Here is a 20,441-nt window from a genome sequence, read left to right as displayed (position 1 = left end):
CCCTTTTGCCCTTGTCAGATTCTCCAAAAACGGGAACTGGGATAGACTTAGGATTTTTAAAAATGCAAATATCAATACAAGAAATAAGCTGTAGCTTAGATTTGTTTACGTTAATATAAAATAAGTTAGTAGGGTAAAATAAGTATATTGAAACATAAAGAGAATAATTGATTTGGTTTAATATTTGTGGTTACAAATAATTTGAGGAACTATATATTGAAAAAAATATAAACTCCCACATCTTCAATCTGCCTGTTAAATAAAATTACAAGTGTTATATAGACTTCAAGAGCATGAGGGAGAATTTGGTTTTTTTAAAAGGTGGTTTGGGAAAAGTCGTAAGTAGGCATATATTTCAAAAGACTCCCATTTATTTGCATTTTACTGTTGTGTCTTCTAAATTTGTTTGATTGCTACAGAAAACGTTTAGGGGGATGTCAATACAAAAAAGAGGGAATCATTGTCCTAAGGCAAATATTTAAAATGTTTGGGAATTTGGGGAAAAACAATTTCAAATGTGTTGAAGTATATGTTGTTTGTTTCTGTTCAATTTTTGAATGTTCTGTCTAGATGAATGAATCAGTACTACTAAGGTTTAATGATTCTCTGAATTTTAAATAGAAAATGGGTTAATAATGTCAAAGAGAAATGAAATGTTCTAATAGAATCTTTTACACCAAGTAAAATTAATCCTTTTGTCTTTTTAGCAAATACGTTATTTGAGATCACTTGCTGAAATAGGTAGATGATTTTGAAAATCTTGTGTATTTATAGCATTTGTGAAATAATGAGTTTCTATTGGAAAAGGCACTATGTGTATTTAACCCAAATGAAACTGACACCGTCATTATAAATTCAGTGCTGGTAGCCCCTATAAAATATTGATACCTGATTAAAAAGCTGTTTTCTTCTCTATGTTCCACATGTATGTTTCCTATCTTTATCAAAAAATCATCTTGGAACTCATTCATATCATTCATTTAATTGTGTAACTGGGATTCAGGCAACATCAAGATCAATAATGAATTTTTCAGCTGATCTTTTAATTGTCTTTTTTATCAGAAAATTGCTCTTCCTTTTTTGAACTTAATTTGGTCCCTGTACTGCTGCCTCTAGTACTTGAACTGGTATGAGTTTCTTTTATACTATTGAAAAAATTATGCACATGGATTTTTGTTTTAGATAACACAGCTGTAATTTTGACTAATAGAAACGGCTTTAGCCTTCAAGAAGAGCCTGTCTTCTACGTCTCCATCCTGATTGCTGACAATGGAATCCCGTCACTGACAAGTACAAACACCCTTACCATCCACGTCTGCGACTGTGACAGCAGTGGCGGCACGCAGACCTGCAGTGACAGGGACCCTATGCTTTCCATGGGCTTCAGGACAGAAGTCGTCGTTGCTGTTCTGATATGTATTATGGTAATATTTGGTAAGTAGTGTGAACCGAGCACATCTTCATTCATTTACAAAAACATGATGCAAATAGAAAATAGTTAATTCCGTTATAGCAGTGTAGTGTGGGCTTGTGTGTGTGTGTGCACATGCATGTGTTTAATTGCTCTTCTGAATGTATTACAATTCTGAAACCAAGTAAAGTAAATGAAAAATAGAGTGAATATGCATTTCAAGTTGAAAATCAATGATCCTTGAATTCTGTGAGTATATGGGTACACATCTGCACGTCTATTTGGAATTGTTTTTGATACATGCATTGCAACATACATAGTTATATAAAAATTTAATAATAATAATAATAATAATAGTAATAATAATAATAATAGTGACCTTCTGTCAAGTGCTTATTGCACTCCAGGAGACTGTCTAAAGTGCTTTACAGAAATTATACAATTTGATCCTCAAAATAACCTTAAGAAGTAGCAACTATTATCCTCTGCATTGTATAGATGAAGAAAGTGAAACTCAAAAGAGTTACTCAGTTTACAAGGGGTCATGCTGCCAGTAACTGAAATACTGAGATTCCACAACTGTAACAGCTTCTATTCACCCGATAACTGCAGCTCACGAGAGCCCAGGAGCATTAAGAAAGTAAATGTTAGGATGAAAAAAAGGTTAAAGAGAGAGTCTTATTTAAAAGTGCTAAACACAGAAGAAGTCTCAGTAAAATAGTTCCAATTGATTTTGTTTGTTTGTTTGTTATTGTTGCTGTTGTTTTCACAAGAAAATAGGTTATACTCATTTTACAGATGAGGCAAATGAGCCCCCAAATGTTTTAGTTAAAACTACTAATCATTCATCTAGCGTAACTTTTTCCCTTTCTTTAACGTACCAGTACATGTGATCTAAGCCCTTCTCTGGCTTCCATAACTTCATATCAAACCCAACACACCTTTAGTGAGTGTTGACAGCAAATGTATCAGCCACAGTTCTGGAATTCCAAGCTCACAGCTCAAACTGACATACAAAATGTTTCAGGATTTGCTTTGCCTTCACTCTTCTCATCTTTCCCAAAGCTTCAAAAACCATGCGTTCCTCTCTCCATTCAACATCACCCTTCTTTTCTACCTAGATTCAGGTTTTCAAATTAATTTTAATGATCTTTGATCATAAAGCTGAATTTAGAGCTACATAGCTAGAGATCAGAAGCAAAAAGCAGTAAAAACATTATAATGTTTGCAGGATGGCAAGTACTAAATTACTCACAGGTACAGACTTAAACCTGGTCCTGAAACCCTGCAAGAAAACCAAGGGCAGCTCACAGTCAAGGGCATAAGTAATATTTAGGAGGTGAGAAGTTGCGGTCAACCAATAGCAGTTTCCTGTGAAAGTTCCATGAATACACTCTCCCAATTTGAAGATTGAAAAATTATTTATTAGATTCCTTTCTATTTCAACCATATATCTCAGCTATATTAAAGTACAGTGCCTGGATTAAAGCAGGATGACCTCATTTCAAGAACACTATTTCAATTTCTTTCAATGTAAGATTTATATAAAATATTGCCTAATATATTTCTCTTTGTGATAATATTAATAACTTCCTGCTTGCTTCAATTCTATTGGATAAAATTCTAAACAGCTACATAAGACCCAAGATTGTGTATGGGTTGGCTAGCCATGAAACACACACACATATACACACACTTTTCTTTAAAATTAAAAAAAAAGAAAACAGCATTCTGAAAGTGTTCCATTTGTACACAGTGTTAAAATTATCTTATGTAATTAATTGATGTGGACATATTAGTGTTATGATTCAAAAACCTGATAGGCTTGGAGTTTCTGAAGTTAACATGGTATCACAAAGCGTAGATTCTGAACCAGGTTTCTGGTTTTGAATGCCAGCTTTTTGTTTCCTAGCTGTGTGACTCTGGGTATGTGATTTAATCTTTCTACATTTCAGTTTCCTCACCTTTAATGGGAGAATTATAATAAAATGTGGGTACCATAACAAATCAATGAACAAATGTAAAGCTTTTAGAAAAATGACTGGCACATATTTTTTGTAATCAGTAAATCTTAACATAGAAAACAATTATGCCACAGAATTTGCCTCAATGTTGAAAATCAAACCAGTTTGTTGTGATTAACTTCCACTAATATGGATCATTGGTTACTAAGATTGACAAATGTGTATAGATTGGAAAATGTCCCCTCATTCTACTTTGTTCTATTTGCAGTATGAAGAAAATGTTTAAAGTTTAAATTATTATCAAAAACTGTTCACTATACTTTTATGCTTTTCTACTCTAAATCAGCAGGTGGGAAGATTGTTTTACTTCCTTGTCATTCTGCAAGTCCCATTTGTAAATTTTCAGTAGCAAATATATCTTTTTGTCTTATCAGAAACATTTAAACATGTCTTAAGCTTGTAACAAAAGCAAGAATTGTACATTTCATAATATAAATAAACATTTCATAATATAAATATAACAATGTATTATTGACATTTATTACATATAATTTGTACATAATATATTAATATTTGAACATATAAAATATCAAAATATTTAATATTTTAGTATAAATATTATAAATTTATATAGTAATATTGTGAACGTATAACATTTAATATATTTTAATGTAAATATATAATAGCACATTATGATAAAATAATATTTGTTATTTGTTATTTATTTATAATGTAGTAGCAGTATTACATAGTATTAAGTATATATTTATCATACATAGCGTTGTATTGTATCTGTGTTAATTAATGTTCTGGTGTGCTTTCTTTGACAGGGTTTATTTTTTTGATCCTAGGGCTGAAGCAACGACGGAAGCAGACCCTGTTCCCTGAGAAGAGCGAGGACTTGAGGGAGAACATATTCCGGTACGACGACGAAGGCGGGGGGGAGGAGGACACGGAGGCCTTCGACGTGGCGGAGCTGAGGGGCCGCGCCGTCAGGCGGGAGCGCAAGGCCCGGCGCAGCGGCGGCGCCGAGGCTCGGAGCCTGCGCGGGCGGTCTTGGCAGGTCGGCCCCGACAGCGCCGTGTTCAGGAGGTTCATCCTCGAAAAGCTGGAGGAAGCCGACACCGATCCCTGTGCCCCGCCCTTCGACTCCCTCCAGACCTACGCCTTCGAGGGAACAGGGTCCTTAGCTGGGTCCCTGAGCTCCTTAGAATCAGCGGCCTCTGATCAGGAGGAAAATTACGATTTCCTTAATGAACTGGGACCTCGCTTTAAAAGATTAGCGTGCATGTTTGGTTCTGCTGTGCAGTCAAATAATTAGGGGGGGTTTTATTGATTTTTTTTTTTAATGCTACTGTGCGTTTGGGCAAACTGGTAGTCTCTTGGTAAAGAGCTGTGTACTCCAGTTCTTTGGGAAAAGAAAAAGGTCCACTTCATAATGTTTTCTGGTTTTCTTGGAGCGAATACCCCATGATTATTTCAAGGTCCCCGCAGGTCCCGCCTGCAGACAGCGGACGTGAAGCTCACAATCAGCTCTCAGGTGCCAGCGGAAGTCAGTTCCAGCAGCCCCTGAAATGCTCCTCCAGCATCTTTTCCAATACAATCCAATACAAATTCTCAAAATTTTTGAATGTTTTATATGAAAAAGGCACTGAACTAGATTGTCTTAATAGTGTTTCATTTATCCATTTTTTAAACTATTACGAAGAGTAAACTGTTCATGTGTGTTCAGTTCCCGATCCTCCACAGAGACAAACACCTAAGAGAAGATGGGCAGTTATATAAAACTTTTAAAAACTATTTCTTTTCTGAGAATAAACAAGTTTCTGACTGAGAGTCTACGATTCATTCTAGTTTGATATTTTAAAATTGTTGTAAAGACCACATTTTAAAACTGATTTCAAATTTAGATGCGTGGCAAATGTTAATTAATCAAAGACAGAGTACACATTGGCACTGCCTTTGATATTACAGGTTTCTATAAAAAAGGGGGCACAAGCTATGTTTAGGAGCTTTTCATATATTTTCACATGTAACCAAAATACATTTTGTCATGTTACAGAACAATGACAAAATATGTGTCAACATTTACTCAACATTAAATTTAAACTTTATGTAAATGATGGCAAGCATGACAATTTTTTCAGTAATTTTTCATTGCTACAAAACATGATAGAAATAAATGGAAGGAGTATTGGATTCAGACTGGAGTTAATATTCATCCTAGATATTATTATCGACTCCAATACTCTTACCATGAGTAAAATAAAACGTGATAAAATTTTCAGCATTTTCTTTTTTTTAAGACCTTAGACTATAACCGATTCTTCCCTGTCATTTTTTTTTTTATTACAGAATATAAAATTAGGTGCAATAGTTACTTTTTTTGTAACATTATGAGGAAAGTGTGCTAAGCTGCTGGACATAAAGCCTTAAGGTAACATTATAAGATAATGTAAGTAAGATAGTAAAACACTTTAATTTTAATCATCCTTATAAGAATGATTCTTATTATTCTGTTCAAATCGAAGTGGAATTTGAAATTCATAGGTTGAACAGAAAGAGTGAATACTGTGTCCTCAAAATTGCTTTCTGTGTTCATTTTTTATTAATAGCACGTGAAACTGAGCTGAACCAAATTGACCACATATGTTCAAATCAAATATTTTTAAATAATGTTGAGCTAAAATTGGAGTAGTTGAATGAAATGGCTACAATATTTCTTCTCTGTACTTTGAAACAAGCACCCATACCATGTAATAGAAGGCAATTTTTTAATCAATATCAATCAGGAACCATTATGTTGGCGACACAGACATCATCACTTTACAAAAGCCTGAGAAAATCAGACCTGAAATACAATTTAGGAAGATATTAAAAGTAGTGGAGAGGACATAAACTGTAGTAGATCCTTATACATTCATATCATTATTTACATGACATTATTTACTTAAACACTATCATTTACTTAAAATGATAAACAAAAGAAAATTTCAAAAACAAAAATTTGCAAGTAAAATAGAAATACAAGGGGTGAGACAACATTTATATTCCTATCATATTGAGATAAAAATTGAAAAAGTATAATTAGGGAAATTTTCATGAATTATTCCATGAATGATTGTTCCCTGTATTTAAAAAATATTGCTATGTAATCTTGGTTGAAGAACTGGAAAGTATGACCAACAGCAGATGAAGCATACTATGGAAAATAGATTAGAAAAAAAGAAATAGGGTCTTCTGGGGATCCCAGCCAGTTGTGTGAGGGATGAATGCCTTATAAACAGTTCATCAACTTGGATGAACACCTCTTAAAAATGCACATTGATGGAACATCTGCATTGACAGGGTTTGACGTTTGAGTCTAGTGACATTAAGCAGATGTGTTACATAAATTCTGGTTTAGTTAATGATGAGACTGTCAATCATAAGGTACCTAGGAAAAGAGATTCAGGGCTAGATATCTATTTGCTAGTCTAAAAAGTGTCCTTGTAAACTATATCAAAAAATGTTACCTGACTTTAGTAGAGAAGTTGCAGTTTTCTAGAAATCAGACTGGATAATATTTCAATAACTATTGTAACCTTTTTCTGGTCACATGGATATTGCAAGAACACAGCTGTATCCTAAACTAAAAACGTGACATTAAGATCTCATTTTTGTAAGTTTTAACAAAGGTAAACTAATGCAGGTGTTTAGGAAATAGCACAGCTTCATATTAAACCTGCACTGCTTAAATATCACCCTTCAGTAACACCCAGGTTCATGTGTAAGTCTTAAATTACTAGTGGCTGAAACAGGAAAACACTGAAAAATTTTAGAGGGTTCAGAAACTATGAGCAATGAGTTTTTCACTAAGCACATGGGCCTGAGCCTATCAGTTCTGAGTTTGAATTAGTTCATTTTTATTTAAATAACTCTGTGAATTTTGTCCAACTGTCTAATCGTTCCAGGTCTGAGATTGCAATCTGTAAAACGAGGTCCCATCTACTAAAACATGATTGTTACGAAGAGTAAGTAAACAGGAAGCACACGCAGTACCTGGCCAAACGCAAGGACTCAATAATTAACAACAGCCCGTACGACCACCCAGCTGACGCCATTCTGCTGGAGGGCACAGATCCCTGTCTTTTCCAGCACTGGGTGATCCCGAGGGCCCCACAGCACATACAAACTGTAAATCAACTTGCTGATCTGACATGGAAGGTCCTGTATTATCCTGGGCCAGCTTATTTCTGCGTGCTCTGAACTCTTCCAATGTCATGCTCTTGCCCTGAAACAGTCTTCCTCCAAACATTTCTCTTTTTCACTCCCTCACTCCATTCAGGTCTGTGATCAATTGCAACTTCCTTAGAAAGGCCTTCCTGACCACTGTCCCCCACCATGTCCCTTGCTCAGCGTCTCTTTCCACCAGTCACTCAGCTACCTGGTATTCCGTTGTATACATTTCACTTGTTATTGTCTTTATATCCCTTATTAGACTGTAAACCCTAATTGGGCAAGGAATTGTCTGCCTTGTTCATTTATTCTTGTCTGAAATTGTTTCTAGAACATAATATGTGACCAATAAATATTTCTTAAATGAATATAATAATGAATCCCAATCTACTTTACTGGGTCATATATAGAAGCCATATTAACTTTGTTAAATATTAATTCCATAATATTCATTCCATATTAATATTAATATGGAATGGATATATTTTTCAAATCAACTTTCAAACCAGTTAGTTCTAGGATACAATAGGAATTTTCCAAAATCTGTCTAGAAATTATATGAGTTTGGCATTTTAACTTGTTTGGACTTATTGATATTATCTCCAGTTGGGAGAAAAGGTAATGAAGTTAAACTGTTCAGTCAAAACACATCCTTTGATGATTGCTGTAAAAATTCTCATATGCATAAGATTCCATGAAGTGTGATGAATAGGAAAGCCTTTGCAATGCATAAGAATTCTGCTTCATATTTGACAATACAGTTTGGTACAAATGCATTGTTTAAGCTTACAGGGCTACACAAAACCTACAAGGTAGCTTCATGTTCTTTTATATGATATAAATGGGCATTAGATATCAAATCCACTAAAATCGGACATATTAGAGCCACATTAGAGAGATAAATGTAGGAAATGAGTATGTGACTTCTTACATATCCAATTATGTCTATCTTAAACATCTATGTATCCATCCATCCATCCATCCATCTGTACATCCATCTATCCATCCATCCATCCATCCATTCATCCATCCACTTATCCATATATCTGTTTACCTATCAATTATCTATCCTAGCATCTCAATCACAAAGGAGATCCTTGGGACATGTTAGTTTTTGTTGCTGTCTTTTTTCCCTAGAGTGCTCTGAGAATGGGAATCTGCTTTGTTTGAAACTACAGGGGAGGAGAAAGGGCCGAAGCTTGGCAAAATGCAGTTCCCAGCCTTTGACAAAGCAAAGCTGCGTGTATGTCCCATAGGTCAAGTGGTTTCAGCTCTAGAAATGTTCCACAGAACGTAGGAGATGAGAGGGTACTTAAATCAGTCATCCAAAGAATATATTCCAAAGGGTAAGGAAAAACAGGGACCTCGAGTCTTCAAAATATCTCTGAATACCCCATGCATGAGCTCCAGGATAGAGTGCCAGCAGTCAGATGCCTGCCGTCACACAGAACTCTGAAATTATGATAGTGCCCATCTTGGTTATGTGTCCTTTACCTCTCGTCTCTCCATCCCTCCCCAGAAACTAGAGGGAGAACCTTACATTGCTTGTGAAATTAGTCTTCTGGTACCAGGAGAAGAGATTTTTAAAAGTAGTATTTCCCAATGACCAGGAGCTGTCAAATGTCTGAGATTTGGCCAAGGTGGGCATAAGAAAGGTTAATGGAAATGTATCTTAAAAACTGAATGAAATAAAACATTTTGATGATGTTTCTTTCAAGTTACAAACTAGCCAATAAAGTGGGTACATTAACATAGCAAATAAATTTGGCATTTCATAGAGTTTGAATAATTGAAAATTATTGAAAATAATTGAATTTTCAACTTTCTAGTATAAACCGTTAGCAAAATACAAAAAAAAGTGAATATAATTTATAGTGTTCTTAAGACATTTGATAGCATATTAAAATAGTTTACACAACTTTATTTCATGCTGTTTCTTTGTTCTTATTCATTTTAATATTTAAAATGTGATATATTCTTTTGAGTTCTGCAGTGCTAAGTGATTTATTTCAGCTACAAGTAAGGCTGGACATGGAAACGACCACGTATTCATGATACATAAAGTTACAATTCTATAGAACGTTTTGTCCTAGAAAAGGGAGTAGAGATGACATGTAGTATTCACATGTTTCTATAATGTTGTCTCACATGCTAGAAAAATTAAGTGGTCTATGTAGTACATTTTAAATTATTTTCCAGTTGCTAACATTTCTTTCTCATGTAATTCGTCAAGTTATTTAAAATGTTGTCTTTTGGTAGCTTCATCTGTAAAATGGGAATATTAAGGACACATACCTCATCATCCTAATGGAGGAATTAACTGAAAAAATGCATATAAAGAATTACCTGGGTGTAATGTATAGTAAACATGACATTTTTACCTGTTACAACTGTAAAAATAATAATTATTATTATTATATTAAGTTTATCTTTAGGAATGCTCATAGACTGATCTCTTTATTCTAGAAATAATATGACCAAAAAGAAAATGAAGTGGAGATGGGCTGAAGATGGTCAAAAGGTACAAACTTCCAGTTGTAAAATAAATAAGTCCTGGAGATACAATGTATGTTGACTATAGTTAATAATACAAAAAAAGGAAAGAAAAAAATGAATTAATGCAAGACAGTAATTAGCTCGCTGTTCCTTCCTGTCTGCCCACCTTGACCCTTCCATGGTAACATGCCATTATCACCAAAGGAAAAATTACTTGCTCAAGTTATACATTACGTATGAGATGTTCTGATTGAAAGTCACTCCTCTATGACATTTATTTAGGGGAAAAAACGGCTAAGTTAAGTAGTAACCACAGTTTGTGGCAACTTTCTCTAGGTGTATATGTTTTAGAAAAACAAAAGTATCAAAAAGAGAGGATTAGTTTTGCTCACTTTTGTAACTAGTGGAGAAATGAGTTATCTCTATGTTCCGTTAGAACTACGTGGAAGACATAAATGACACATGCTAACAGCTCACGAGAAAGCTTTCATACCTGTCAATATCTACCATTGGATGCCCACAGCTCTAACTTTATATTAAGAACTTAAATTACAAAGCAGATTGTTCTCATTACCGCTGACAATACAAAATGCAAAGCTGCACCCTTGGCTTCTATCTGTAGTTCCCTGTCCTCTCTCTTTTTAAAAACAAAAATTAGGGACACGTTGCCATATGTTCTCTGATAAATAAGTTTTTATCATCTCTTTTCCTTTTATCCAATTTTAGGGCTCAGTCAAGTTCTAGGCAGTTATCCAACTCCTGCTGACACCTGTGTTTTCAGAAACTTCTTCCTCATCCCAGATGACCTCTGCATTATTCTGGAAGCTTCCTCTGTAGAGCTAATTATCTAATTTTAACTCTGTTTAAAACTTCACACATACCTGCACTTGACAAATTCAATTTACATAGAATATCACCCAATTGTTTGAAAATGTTCTAAGTTTTAGTGATTGTATAAATGAAATTAGAAGTTGATAAATCACACAGTATATTTACTCATAGTAATTTAGCATTGTCATACATTGTTAAAACAATTTGTCCCAACAACACAGTTTTTAAGAGCAAAAATATCCTCTCTTTATAGAATAGTATAGTCATGTTACTTTACTTTTCACATAAATACTTGAAAATGAAATCTATACCAAAGGACATGCTAGGAAAATGTGTCAACTCTGAAAATCCTAAGTACTTCTCACACTTGTGTTCACTCATCCTCAATACATAAATAACAAACATCAAAGATTTTATCCACTGGTAGCATCTACTGAGCATCTCCAAGTTGAGTGTTGCATAATGAACACTGAGTGGAATCTTAATGAATGCTGTCCTAGCCTGAAAAGTAATGGTGAGGAACAGGTGGAGGTGAAGGGACGGAATGTGACCAGGGTGACCGGTTGGCACTAAGAGGAGACTCAGTGCTGAGTTCTGTTCCCCTCCGTGCATCATGAAGGCGCCACCCTCTCTTACTGATCTCATTGAGTTATGCTACTGGCCAAAAAGAGGAAATTATTCATGGTGAGAAGATTTGTGTTCTCTCAGATGTTTGTGGATATGTCAAACAAAGCTGTAACTCTAAATTTCTCTCTACTCTTTTTTTTTTAAGCAGTTATATTTCCAGATCTTATTCTACTTTTTTATTTTAAAGTGTTACTGCATTTAAATGTCTATTATATAAGGAAGGTACTGATGTTATTCCCATCATACAATAAGGTAACTGGGACAAAGACTGAGTAATTTATCTGAAGTCATGTACATAAGTGGTGATAATGTAAACCTAGGCAAGTTCGTTCTAGATTCCAGGCTACCCATCATACCATACTGGCTTCTAATGTACATCACCTCCTTAGGTTGTTAATCTAGGGATTCTGTTTTATTTGGTTGCCAATGATTTTTTGTTACTTTAGATGTTACAGTAGCATATAAATTATGTGTACACATGGATAGAATAAAGAGTTGATTAGCATTCTTTTTTCAAAACATATTTATCCATTTTTATATTATCACTACTGAAACTGAGCTTTCTATCAAAATTGAATGACAAATATTTTTCTTTCCCCATTATTTTTATGTATCATTCATTATTGCTACTAATCAGCCATAGAAATGACACACTCAGAACACATGTGGGAACAGAAATAAAGTTGATTATTTAAGGGTACGCATTCTTAAATTATTGTTATATTAGACAATGGCATGTAAGTCTGGTATATTAATTTGCTTAACATGACATATTTTCCCTCTCCATAGTAATAATTCCCCCATAAAGAGCATACAAATAAATGTGTGTGTTTGCTGTTGTAAATTATAAATAAATCATGAGCAAAAGAAAGAAAGATTAGTCAAGAATATGAAAAAAAACATTAACATCACATTGGGGAATTTTGAGCAACTACCATGCATTTGCATTGTTTTTGCTATCTCCCCCTACTTCTTTCTTTGCTTTTTTTTTTTTCTATATCAGCATTTTCTTTATCATATAATACTTACAATGGAATGTGCTTCATTTTTTGCATAATTTAATCCTCAACCAGAGACAAGTATTAGCAGTTTTGAAGCCATGACCTTTGAGATTCATAGAGACAAAGAACATCAAGACTCACATAATTGTTGAATTATTCTGCTGCAGTTGTGGGTAGCACAGAGTGAATTCACATGAACAGACAGGATCCCCTGATGTATTTTTCAGCAATGAGCTCTGCTCTAGCAACAAAAGCAAGATAATAAGCCTGACATATTCCTTTATCTTTCCTCTTCATGGTCTGTATCATATCAAAGAAGGCAGTACTCCTCAATTAAAGGGGACAGTACCTGACCAATAGACGACCTTAAATGCCAAGATAAGAGGCACCATTACTATTGAGCACCAGGTCATCCACTGATTTCTCTAGCCAGGGTCCACTTCACTCAGGATGAAAACAAAAAAGAAATCTCCATTTCATTCATAGCAATATGTGATTTTATATTAGGATAAATGGTCATTGTATAAAATGAACACACTAGGAAGCGTATCAACCACCTGATTTTCTGCACATCTGACCTGTAATTGTTTTTATTTTTGACCTTTCTACATACACGCTCAAATGTGGTACTGAGTTTTAAGGTGGTCAATGTAAAATGAAACAAATTGATTTAAGTTGGCTTTAAAATTTTTTCAAGTTTTCAATTTGGAAGTCTTTCTTTGAAAATGTCTTCTAGTTAAATTTAGGGCCAAAAATGTGCAAATCTTTAAAATAATAAACATGGAAAGGGTGAAAACAAGAAAGAGAGAGAATAACTCAGGACCTTTTTCAAAGGACAAACGTATTGAAGTGACTGTCCTCCCCGCTCTCTCTGTACTCTCCCTGTGGGAAGAAAGTAACCAGAATCCTTCCTCCCAGTATTTATAGAGGAACTACTAGAACTCGGGGCAGTTATTAGCATTGAATCATTACCGTGTTTCTAACCAAGTGATTACAATGCCTTATTTCTAGGGATGAAATCAAGCTTGACTCTGATCTGGCAAAGTCAGGGTACACAAGTCATCTGTAAATCTGCCCCAGGAGAGGGTGCATTCTACCCATTTTTACTTGGATGGAAGACTGTGGGCCCTTCTGTGTTTTGTGCCAAAGCAAACATTACCATTATCAGCTCAGAGGAAGAGAATAAAAATGAGTATGTATAAGGAAGTAGCACCAACACACACGGAATTTTGTATTACATTAAAATCCTAAATTTCTTATCATTTTCAGCATTTATACAGCTTTGGTTTTCAACACTAATAAAAATTAATAGATGTATTAAAATATATAGAAATAACAGAAGCTGACAGTCACAGCTTAGGCTTTTTACAAGTGAATCATCTTGGCGTATTTAACATTCCAGATTGCGGAAGGGTTTCTGCCCTTGTAAATCAACTGCTACTTTATAATATGTGCTTTTTTCTAATTACATTGGTTGCACAAAGCTTGTGGAACCTTGGGATTTGAACTCAGAAAGCCTAGTGGGGGCAGAGCTATTCCCTTTCAGGCTGATCCTGTTTTACCACGTGCCATACACTTCTAAAAGCCAAATGCCACTTTCTGCGGCATGTACGCTAATCCGTGAGGCACGTTTCAGCCCGAACATGCCCTTCGCTCATCACTTCCATTTATTTTCATACTGTATATAATGAAGTAAATCAGAGTAGTCCGTTATGACCTCTAATTGCTTTTCTGAAAGTTAGGGGGCTACTTGAATGTATCAAATATGTTAAACATGGCAACAGTCCCACTGAGAGAAGTAGGAATCTCAACAACATCACACCTTTATAAAGCAGTTCAGGATGCTTCTCTTGTTCCAGGCAGTTCCTTAATTCACATGGAAATGATCTGAGATGTGGCTTTTACAATTAGCTTTTGCCTTAAGACATTGCCCCAGATGAGAGGAGACCAGAATAACGATGAATTTTAAAATAACATACCTATCCTGCTTTGCATTAATAATGAGACCCAAGCAGTACTGGTTTGGAATACTCAAGTATTTAGTAGATATTCTTTGGGGAAATACAGTGTGTAGTTAGCATTGCTAATCTTTTTCAAAAGTTAAATCTCATACAGCTAAATCGTGGTTAAACTACTTGTAAGACAAAATGTCCCTAAAGGGTCCTTCAAGTACTAAAAGTAGCAAGAAGAGGTGAAAATGCCAATTTTAAAAGATATTTTGTTACCTAAGCAATTCTTTTCTTCAAAAGATCCTTTTGAATAATTTGTTAAACATCTTTAAAATGCAATAGCTGCAAGATCCCTATATTGTTGCATTTTTAGGATGATTTGGTTCTAGTTTACTAAGTGATACACACACGTGTACACACACACTTACCCTAAGTACCCACACAGTTGTGTGATGAAAAATACCATTATGTGTATATAACAACTCATAGTAACATATATCATAAGGGACAGAAGTCACACCATAGGATAGTGAGAACCTAGGTTCTTTCTAATGACATGTAGCCAGTATATTTATTCAACTTTCACTTTTAAACCCTTATCAATAAATATTTATTGAACACCGATTACAAGCCAAGAAATTCAGTAGATGCTGAGAAAATCGAGGAGAATAATGCACGGTCTCTTAACACCAAAAATATGCTCTACGCAAGAGACAGGTGTGCAACAGTACGTTTATCACAACCCAGATGCTATTGGAGGTAAATACAGAAATTGGAGGAGCCACTCACTAGTTAATCATGCCCAGTTATGTTCTCTTCTAGAAGTTTTATATTTTTTGATTCCACATTTATCATTAATGTCTTTGATCCATTTAGGGGTAAATTTTGTGAAAGGAGTGATGTCTATGTCCAAGGTCCTTTTTTTGCACATGTATGTCCAATTGTTTTGATACCATTTGTTGAGAAGGCTATTCTTTCTTCGCTGAATTTCCCTTGCTCCTTTTCCAACTATCAGTTGACTTTATGTGTATGGCTTTGTTTCTGAGCTCCCTGTTCTGTTCCACCAGTCTGTGACAATACCATGCTGTCTTGATTACTAAAACTTTAAAGCAAGCCTTGAAATTTATAATGTGAGTTCTCCAGCTTAGTTATTTTTCTTATGTATATTTTGACTTTTCTAAATATTTTGTTTCTCATATAAAGCTTAGGCTCCTATATATATACAAATAGCTTGCTTGAATTAGTATTGAAATTGCCTTAATTCTATAGATCAAGCTGGGAAGAACTGACTTCTTTCCTTGAACTCCCAGGGAACATCTGTTTATATAGATCTTTGATTTCTTTTTATCAGAGTTTTGTAGATTTCTACATATTTTACAAGATTTTATACATAAGGATTTTGAGAGGGGTGCCAATATAAATAGTAATACATTTTAATTTCAAATTCGAATTGTTTGGTACTGGTATATAGGAAAGCAGTTGACTGTTTATGTTCATTGTGTATTCTGCAACCTTGCTAAATGTGTTTATTAGTTCTGGGTTTGTTTGTTTGTTTCTAATTGCTTGGCATTTTCTGCACAGGCAATCATGTCATCAGTAAGCAAAGACATTTTTATTTCTTCCTTCCCAAACTGTATACCTTTAGTTTTCTTGTATATTGCAATTGACAGGAATTTCAATATGATATTGAATAAAAGTGCCTTTTCCTAATTAGGGTGAAAAAGTCCTAGTTCTCACATTACATGTGATGTTAGCTGTAAGATTTTTGTGGGTGTATTTTATCAAGGTGATGAATTTCTCCTCTAGTCTTGGTTTGCTGAGGTTTGTTTTTTTTTTTTTAAATCATGAATGAGTTTTGGATTTTGCCACTTATTTTTTAAGCAATAATTTATATAATTGTTTGATTTTTCTTCTTTAACTTGTTGATATGGTGGGTTGCGTTTATTGATTTTCAAGCATTGAGCCAGGCTTGTATTCCTAGAATAAATCCTCCATGGTCATGGTGTATAATTCTTTTTAATATAGTTCTGCTAATGTTTGTTCTTACACATTCATTTACTGATACTGTGTTCAAGAAATTTTGCATCCAGGTTCATGAACAATATTTGTTGGTAGCATTCCTTTCATGTTTAATCTGGTTTTTGATAATAGGGTAAAAGTGACCTCCTAGAATGAGCGTAGAATAAGTTAGGAAGTGTCCCTCTGCTTCTGATTTTTAGAAGAGATATTAGAGAATTGGTATCATTTCTTCTTTAAATTTATGGTAAAATTCACAAGTGAAACCATCTGGGCTTGTTGTTTTCTTTTCGGTAAAGTTAAAATTACTGATTCAGTGTCTTTAATAAATATAAATCTACGCAAATTATCTATTCTTCCTTGCATGAATTTGGCAGTTGTATCTCTCAATGAATTGCTTTGTTACATAATTTATCAAATTTGTGGTCAAAGAGTTGTTTGCAGTGTTTGCTAATTATTCTTTCAATGTTCACAAATTAATACAGATCACCCCTCTTTCATTTCTAATATTAATAAGTTGTGTTTTTCCTTGGTTGTCCAGCCTAGAGGTTTAATGATTATATTGATCCATTCACCTTTTGGTTCTACTGATCTTGTCTATTGTTTTTATGTTTTTCAGCTGCATCAATTTTTGATCTGACTTTTGTGACTTTTTTTCCTTGGCTTGCCTTAGTCTTAAATTGTTTTTTCTTTAGTTTCCTAAAGTGGAAACTTTATTTGGGAATAAATACTTGGGAATTTTCCAGATATCTTCCTTTATCGACTTCTCTTTTAATTCCTTTTAGGTAAGAGAATATACTTCGTAGGATTTCTGTTCCTTAAAATTTGTCAAGATGTCCTGCTGGCCGAGAATGTTGTCTGTCTTAGTGAATGTTCTGTCGGAGCTTGAGAGGAATACGTGTTTTGCTGTGGTTAGATGGGGCATTCTATAAATATCAATTCAATTGAATGATAATGTTGCTCAGGTCAGTTATGTTGTTACTGATTTTCTGCTTGCTTGAGCTGTCAGTTACTAAAAGAGGGTGTTGAAGTCTCAAACTGAATGATGGATTTATTTATTTATCCTTTAGGTTCTATAAGTTTTCACCTCCTGTGTTGGTGCTCTTTTGTTGGATGCATACATGTTAAGGACTGACATATTTTCATGGAGAACTGACTTCTTTATCTGCATCTGTATGTGTATCATCTATATCTCTCTTTATACCTGATAATTTTCTCTGTCCTGAAGTCCACTTTTTTTTCTGAAATTTATACACCAATTCAAGATTTTTTAAATTGGTATTAACATGGTGCATTTTCCCTTCCCTTTACCTTTAACTTAATTTGAATCTTTAAATTTAAAATGGACTTCATATATTCAACATATAATGCCTGATTTTTATATCCACTTTTATGATCCTGTTCTCAATGATTATACCATTCATATTTCAAGTGGTTACTAATATATATGAGTAATATCTATCATATTAGTAGTTATTTTCTATTTCTTGCTTCCAATTCCCCTGGTGTCCTTCTTTTTGTCTCCTTACATAAAGCCCATGCCTTGTGGTTATTTCATTTATAACCCCCTCTTATTTACTGGAGCTCTGATGATGTGATAATAGGGTGTGGGGGAGGGGAAGCATTCAATAATGTTATAATTAAGTCCCAGCTTACGATTAATTTCTTTTAGTGGCCCTCTGTCCCCGTGCTGTGACCTTCACAAACATTTCTTAGCTCCTGCCACCCCTTAAGTGAGACAGAAGGCTGGTGGGAGCTAGACTTAGCTAAATGCGCTTGCCTCTAGGTGGGTATGTCTCTGGTAAGGCCTTTTCCCCTGGAGAGCAGGCTGTGGAGACAAGCTGTTCTGCAGAACCACCAAAACACCCTCTGGGCCTGCTTTGACACACAATGGTTATTTGTCTTTTCCCACTGCTGAAAACACAGGAAACCTTTCTTTATTTCCTTCTCTTTCCATTCTCCTTTCTTTTCTTCTTCACTCCTCTCTCCATTGCCTTTCCTTTTAGGGGGCTCTTCTTAATAAAAACCTGCTAGCATTCCAGAGGGGAAATCCACAAAAGACTGCAGCTCCCGGAGTTTCCCACTCTCATGCTAGTCCACACTCAGTCCCCAGCCAGTTATTCAAACTACCAGTTAATTGCTCCAGGAGCTGAGATTAACTGGATTCACCTGTCTTTCTGGAGTCAGCGTGGCAGTTTGCCCTGCAATAATCAGCGGCCATGTCAGTTCTCTGATGGGTTTAAGGAAAGTCTTTGAATTGCAGTTTGCTCAGTTTTCGCTGTTGTTATTGTAAGAATGGGGGTGACATCTTCCAGGTTCCCTACCTTTGTTACTTATGCCAGAAGTCTTTTCTCAAAATTTAAGCAAGGCAGAGGGAAAGCAGAAAGCATGAAGATAGAGTCCACTAGCTGGTGGAACTGTCTGGAGAGAAGAAAACAAAAAGATGACGCCTGCCAGCCTCTGTCCCTGGAGTGTATCCCAGCGGCCCCTGACCCTCAGACCAGCGCCTTAAGGTTAGTAAATTCACTTCTTTCGTATAAATTTCGGGTGCTTTTCAAAGGATTGTTTATGCGCTGGACTCCGGGGCAAGCTCTCTAAGAGCGGTTTCTCAGTTCCCTACCAGGCATTGTGGTCTCGAGCCGTGAGTCATGTTTGCGAGCCACGTTGGTTTTTAGAGTTGGATGTTTTGGGGGCTCATTTCTCAGGTGTCTCAATGGGTGAACAACCCACTGAGCAAACTGGGGTGCTCAATGTGGGGTCAGACCCGTTGGCTCCTCCAAGAGGAGCTCAGGCTTTGACTTTTCTCCTGATCATGGGCTGTGCTTCTCTGTACCGTTGTGTTGTGATTGGAAACTGTTTGTGGCCCTTGTGAATTCCAGCCAGTGGTCAGCAAATCTTACCTTAAAAGATCTGATAGTAAATATTTTAGCCTGTGGTGCACATAGTCTTTATTGCCAGTTTTCAGTGTTCACTCTTACAGTATAAAACAGCCGTAGACAATACATAAGTTAGTGGCGTGGCTCTGTTCCAATAAAACATTGTTTGTAAAATCAGGCAGCTGGTTCACAGGTCAGTTTTCTAACCCTTGTTTTAAGTTGTTCTTTGGAAATTCAGTACACTTATAGCTATATTTTAGTACCTTAGAGCTTTAAATAATTATATTTTTTAATCTCCTGAGAGTTAAACAGTCTGGTGTGGAATTTGTCTGGATTATGCTTGAAGAACAGGTTTTAGTATGAATTCTATCAGATATGGGCAAGTAATTAAAATTCCCTACTTCAGTTTATTCATGTGAAAAATCAAATCTAGTAATATCTCTTCGAGAGAAGAGGACAGAATTGAGGAAAACAAATTCTCGTAACTTCCCTGTGCCTGTTATAGTTCTTTGTAGGAATTCATTAAACATGCCTGATTTATACACTTGGCCTGTTTTTGAAGATCAAACTAGAAAATGTCTCTGAAAACATCTGGTAAATGATACACTTGATACCTAAGGGTTACTGTAGTAACAAATACGAAATAGATTCTGTCCTTTATATCCAGATACATATTATCTTAGCTTCCAATTGGACATATTCCAGTGAATTGATACACTATTCAATCATTAACCAATTGATCAGCAGTTGCTTTTTCATCCCTGGTTCTCTGGTATTTTGATCCCTTAAAGGAGATGCTTCTGTAGCATGGTTTTTGTCGTTTGGCTTTGTTTTAACCTGGCATGGTTCAGAGAAGATTGTATGACTTTGAAATAACCTAGATTTTCAGCCTGTAACTCCACATTTCATTCATAATTTCTCCCAATACAGCCATTCCTTTGAATGGACACTCTTGGTAGAGCGATTATCATATACAGCACTTCTCATAAGATACAGATCTTGTTTAAGTAGTGGCCATCCCTGTCATTTCTTTAAAGCAAAAGCCTGTAGAT

At 35.2% G+C, this 20,441-nt stretch overlaps 1 protein-coding gene across 2 annotated transcripts in view; it reads left to right on the top strand.

The window, feature by feature from the left end:
• Positions 1-4,801, top strand: part of CDH19 (cadherin 19) — a 67,833-nt gene extending 63,032 nt beyond the window's left edge. The window contains exons 12-13 of one of the 2 annotated variants that reach the window (XM_031441771.2): positions 1,183-1,434; positions 4,227-4,801. In XM_031441771.2, the coding sequence (XP_031297631.1) occupies positions 1,183-1,434; positions 4,227-4,696 (722 nt within the window). In that variant the 3' untranslated portion in view covers positions 4,697-4,801. Of the gene's footprint in view, positions 1-1,182; positions 1,435-4,205 lie in introns of both variants that reach the window. The other variant, XM_031441768.2, reaches the window with a different exon arrangement.
• The last annotated feature ends 15,640 nt before the right edge of the window (positions 4,802-20,441 follow it).

Source organism: Camelus dromedarius, chromosome 28, assembly GCF_036321535.1.
Source record: "Camelus dromedarius isolate mCamDro1 chromosome 28, mCamDro1.pat, whole genome shotgun sequence".
In the NCBI taxonomy this organism is placed as follows: domain Eukaryota; kingdom Metazoa; phylum Chordata; class Mammalia; order Artiodactyla; family Camelidae; genus Camelus; species Camelus dromedarius.
Note: the sequence above shows the minus strand (reverse complement) of the source record. Positions and strands in the feature narration are given on the sequence as shown.